At 43.4% G+C, this 5,284-nt stretch overlaps 1 protein-coding gene across 1 annotated transcript; it reads right to left on the bottom strand.

The window, feature by feature from the left end:
• Window positions 1-995: 995 nt before the first annotated feature.
• On the bottom strand, window positions 996-4,160 carry LOC109338105. Its single transcript, XM_019575243.1, has 7 exons — window positions 4,030-4,160; window positions 3,807-3,987; window positions 3,380-3,710; window positions 2,842-3,136; window positions 2,470-2,703; window positions 2,076-2,415; window positions 996-1,952 (listed from the first exon to the last, which is right to left on the bottom strand). Exons 1-7 carry the CDS (start codon window positions 4,158-4,160, stop codon window positions 996-998), a joined length of 2,469 nt encoding a protein of 822 aa, XP_019430788.1.
• Between the last annotated feature and the right edge of the window lie 1,124 nt (window positions 4,161-5,284).

The following is a 5,284-nucleotide window of genomic DNA, read 5'->3' as shown; positions in this document are numbered from 1 at the left end:
TTCCTAAGGATTTGGTAAGGTCCAATGAATTTTGGGCTAAGCTTACGAGCTTTTAATAGCCTGCCAATACCAGTTGTCGGAACCACTCTCATGAATACATGATCGCCTTTTGCAAAACTGAGAGGGTTCCTCCTCTTGCCATAGTAGCTCTTCTGTCTGCTCTGAGCTGTCTTCATGTTCTCCCTTATCATTCGAATCTTATCCGTCGTTTGCTGAACCACATCGGGTCCTAAAATCAAATTCTCCCCCGTTTTTAACCAGCATAACGACGTTCTGCATTTCCTGTCGTACAAAGCTTCATACGGCGCCATACCAATACTTCAATGAAAGTTGTTATTGTAGGTGAACTCGATCAGATGTCGATGATCAACCCAACTTCCTGGGTTCTCCAACACACATGCTCTAAGAAGATCCTCCAATGATTGGATCGTGCTTTCGGATTGACCATTCCAGAACTTGGAAGTGAAACGCGAATCTCTATCCGAGATGATATTAGTGGGAATACCATGAAATTGGACAATCTCTTTAATGTACAACTCCGCCAATTTCTCCAAAGAGTACTTCATGTTGATAGGCATAAAGTGAGATATCTTGGTCAAATGGTCCACAATTATCCAAACAGCGTCATAACCCTTTTGAGTCTTCAGAAATCCACTCACGAAGTCCATCGAAATGTTGTCCCATTTCCAAACCGGAATATCCAATGGTTGTAGTTCTCCACCAGGTCGCTTGTGTTCAATCTTCGCTTTCTGGCATGTCAAGCAACGGGAAACATACTCGGCTACCTCTTTCTTCATCCCTGACCACCAGAACATTTTCTTCAAATCTTGATACATCTTGGTAGTTCCCGGGTGAATACTCAACTTGCTCCGGTGTGCTTCGTCCAAGATTGCCATCCACAAATTAGGGTCTATTGGCACGCAAATTCTGTTTTTGCACTTGAGTACCCCATTAGTCCCAATCTGAAATTCGGGAGCTTTTCCTTCGACCAACAGTCATTTCTTCTCTTGCAGTTCTGAGTCTGAATCTTGTAAACCTTTCAATTGCTCCATGAACTCATTCGTTACGGTGAGCATGCCACAAATCAAACTCTTAGGTCCAACTTGAACTGCTAGATTCAAATCTCTGAATTCTTCTATCAGCTTCATCTCGCTAACCATCATCGTCGAGATATTCAAAGACTTCCTGCTTAATGCGTCAGCTACCACATTTGCTTTTCCAGGGTGGTACTGAAGATCGAAATCATAATCCTTGAGGAATTCTATCCACCTCCTTTGCCTCATATTCAGTTCCTTCTGATCAAATAAGTACTTTAAGCTCTTATGATCGCTGAACACTTCAAACCTTACACCGTATAGATGGTGTCTCCAGATCTTGAGAGCAAACACGATCGCAGCTAGTTCCAAATCGTGCGTTGGATAGTTCTGCTCATGAGTCTTCAACTGTCTTGACGCATAAGCCACCACCTTCCCTTGTTGCATCAACAAACAACCTAACCCTTGTTTCGACGCGTCATAATACACATTGTAGTTTATGCTAGGATTTGGCAATATCAAAACAGGTGTTGTGGTCATCCTCTTCTTCAATTCCTGAAAACTCTCTTCACACTTGGCCGTCCAGACGAACGCTTTATCTGTCCTTGTCAGCATAGTCAGTGGCAACGCCAATTTGGAGAATCCTTCAATGAACTTCCGATAATAGCCCGCTATACCAAGGAAACTCCTGATCTCCGTTACTGACTTAGGGGAATTCCAGTCCATTACAGTCTCCGCCTTCGCAGGATCCACCGCATTTCCTCCCTTCCAGATCACATGACCAAGAAAATTTATAGACTCTAGCCAAAAATTTATAGACTCTAGCCAAAACTCACATTTCGAAAGTTTGGCATAAAGCTTGTTGTCTTTCAATATCTGCAGCACCACTCGTAGATGCTCGGCATGTTCTTCTGTAGTCTTTGAGTAAATTAGAATATCATCGATAAATACGACTACAAATGTGTCGAGATAAGGATGAAAAATTTTGTTCATGTAATCCATGAATACTACAGGAGCATTGGTTACACCAAATGGCATCACGAGGTATTCATAATGACCATAACGCATCCGAAAAGCAGTTTTCAGAATATCCTCCGACTTCACGCGTATTTGTTGATATCCAGATCTCATATCGATCTTAGAAAACACTGTAGCTCCTCTCAGTTGATCCATCAAATCATCAATCCTCGGCAATGGATACTTGTTCTTGATGGTGACCTTATTCAGCTGCCGGTAATCGGTGCACAACCTCATACTACCATCCTTTTTCTTGACAAACAAAACTAGTGCACCCCACGGCGAAACGCTAGGTCTGACAAATTGCTTTTGCAGCAGATCTTCCAACTGCTTCTTCAACTCCGTTAGCTCCAACGATGCCATCCTATAAGGAGCGATAGAGATCGGTCCAGTTCCAGGAACTAGATCGATAGCAAACTCTATCTCCCTTACTGGAGGTAATCCAGGAATGTCTTCCGGAAATACCTCGTAGAAGTCTCGTACTACAGGTAGGCTCTGAATCTCTGCTCTACCTTCCCTTTCCAACGAAGCCAACATCAGAAACACCTGAGCTTCATTCTTCAACAACTTCTCCATCTCATTGGCAGATGTATTTTTAGCCTCATAGTTGGGTTTACTGGTTTCTATAGGTTCGCTAAACACTACGGTCTTACTAAAACAGTTCAAAAGAACATGATTTTTAGATAACCAGTCCATCCCTAAGATGATATCTAGTTGGGATAAGGGTAGACATATCAGGTCCACCAAAAAATACTCAGCTTTCTAAAGTTATCGGACATTGGGAACACACTGTCGACACGATAACTGGTTCACTAGTGGGTGTGGATACAAGCAAATCAGAGACACAACAGGTAAAGCTAAACGGTTGACAACATCAATAGCAATAAAGGAATGGGTCGCACCCGAATCAAACAGTACAGATAAAGGAATCTCGTTAACGTTGTAGGTACCTTGAATGAGATCTTCGTTAGCCCCGACCTCTGCTCCGCTCATCGTGAACACTATGCCATGAGCCTTGGGTGGTGCCGCCTGCACTGAGCTCACTGCTTCCCTTTTTAGCTTTGGGCATGAAGACTTGTAGTGTCCTACCTCATTGCAATGAAAGCAAGTCACATAGATGCTACCAACGTGCCTTCCCTTGCACTTGGGACACACTGGTGTCAAAGTCTGATTGTAGTTCCCGACAGACGAACTCATCTTGCTGTTGTTGTTGCTATTGTGGTTGTTGTTGTTGTTGTTGCTGTTGTTGTTGTGGTTGTTGTTGTTGTTGTTGTTTCTTCCTGGTCTGAAGCCTCTATTGTTATAAGGCTGAAAGCTCCTCTTATGACTTCCTGAAGAAGACGCAGCAAACCTTTGATTGCGGTTGAAGGGCCTTCCCCTTCCAAACCCCTGTCCACCATTCCTCTGTGGACTGACCCATGTTGGAGGTGATACAACACTTTTCAGTGTCGCATTTCTCGCTCCAATGCTCTCTTCGTAGAGCCTGCATTTGTTGACCAGAGTTGCAAAGTCTGGTATCTGCTGGTGAACAAACATCACCTTCAGGTCGGGCTTAAGTTCATCCTCGAACTTAGTGCACTTCGACCTCTCGTTGTAATGTGGGGCATACCTCGCCAATTCCTCGAACTTGGCGGCATACCCTCCCACCGACAAACTCCCCTGTTAAAGCTTTAGGAATTCCATTTCCTTCCTTGTCTTCATATCAGCAGGGAAATACTTATGCAGAAACTTGTCCTTGAATGTGGTCCATCTGACCTCCTGGTGCTCATGCTCCATCTGCCTCCTGGTAAACTCCCACCAGTTATCTGCTTCTTTACTCAGCATGTAAGTAGCATATGTAACCTTCTGTTCATCGGTACACATGAGTGCCCAGAAGATTTTCTCCAGCTCTTGGATCCATTCATTTGCGGCCTCAGGTGCAAATCTTCCCCCAAATCTTGGGGGTTAACGACGACAGAACTCGTCCAGCCCCTTATACTGAGTCGACCCTTGAGACGACTGAGCCTGATGTTGTTGCTGATTCAGCTGGTGTAGATTAGCATTTACACCTTGGATTGTCGCGGTCATTGCCGCCATGAAGTCCAGGTTTGCGGTTCCTCTTCCAGCCATCTTATTAACCACACATTTAAACTAGGTGAGATACTCTTCTCATTAAAAATTTCCACCGTCGAACTCCAACGACAATCACCTAATCATACTCAATTAAACAACTATCACACAAAGTCACACAAGAAAGCATGTAAGGCCATGCTCAGGCCGAATAGGAAAGAGCCGCTCTGATACCATGTTGTAACGTCCCGAAAAATACTTCTTAAAAACATTGCGGAAAAATGGGTAAATTTTTTTTCTTTGAATGAGTTATATAAAATTGTTTCCTTTTAAAACCTTCCTTTTCCGGGACATCACTTTAAGTAACTCAAATGCAGAAAATCAACTTATCGTTATCGAATGATAACTTAACCTGATTCACAATTTCCTGAATAACACAATGCATATAATCGGTTAAGTCATAATTAGTTCATACAAACTAGGTCACAAAGGCGGAAACTACGTCGCCACTAACCTATACAAAATCAAAAAGAAACACAGCCCCCATCAAAACAAAAAGGGACATTGACGGCCCACAAGCTTACTCAAAAGATTCCAGGAATGCTGGACCCCTCACTCGGGTCCTTTTCCTCTTCCGAGTCAGACACGAAGTAATACATAACTTACCATTTATTTCAACATTACCAATATATCAAATGATATAATTAATATTCTACTCATAACCATATGACATGCATAAACCTAGGAATACACAATCCTTGTAGCTCGCATGTGGGAATTCACTTCCACAATAATAATGAATGCATGATATGTCATGATTATCCACCTTACACCAATATCCATCCAACATCCTAATCAAAAATAATCGAGAGTACAGGTCCCGTACCAAGCCGCTTTGTAAACACCCGAAATAACAGATCCTCGCAAGGAAGTAAAATAGATCGATCGGTTCCCTCAGGAACAGTCCTACCCGGACCTAGGTCGTACAAACGCTTTCTGGGCATCCCTCTCGTCGATCTCGAATGCAATCCTGGGGTTGTCAGAGAGTGCCTAGTTTGGCCTGTGAGAACTGTCCGATCCAACAGGGTACCTCCCCAGGAATACAAGGGACTCGTCTCACCCAGACTCTCCCTCAAGACATTGTTGGCGAATCACCGTCCAATCAGTGCCGTCCCTGCTTACTT

This window comes from Lupinus angustifolius, unplaced genomic scaffold, assembly GCF_001865875.1.
Source record: "Lupinus angustifolius cultivar Tanjil unplaced genomic scaffold, LupAngTanjil_v1.0 Scaffold_17_127, whole genome shotgun sequence".
Classification (NCBI taxonomy): domain Eukaryota; kingdom Viridiplantae; phylum Streptophyta; class Magnoliopsida; order Fabales; family Fabaceae; genus Lupinus; species Lupinus angustifolius.
The sequence above is the reverse complement of the archived record's forward strand: the minus strand, read 5'-3'. Positions and strand labels throughout refer to the sequence as shown.

Excerpts from the sequence above, each read along its gene's own strand:
- LOC109338105 (XM_019575243.1), bottom strand. The coding sequence starts at position 4,160 with ATGGCTGGAAGAGGAACCGCAAACCTGGACTTCATGGCGGCAATGACC. Across the intron at positions 2,416-2,469 it reads CCTCCAGTAAGGGAGATAGA|GATGGCATCGTTGGAGCTAA; the intron begins GTTTGCTATCGA and ends CGCTCCTTATAG. Across the intron at positions 1,953-2,075 it reads ATGGTCATTATGAATACCTC|ACTACAGAAGAACATGCCGA; the intron begins GTGATGCCATTT and ends ATTTACTCAAAG.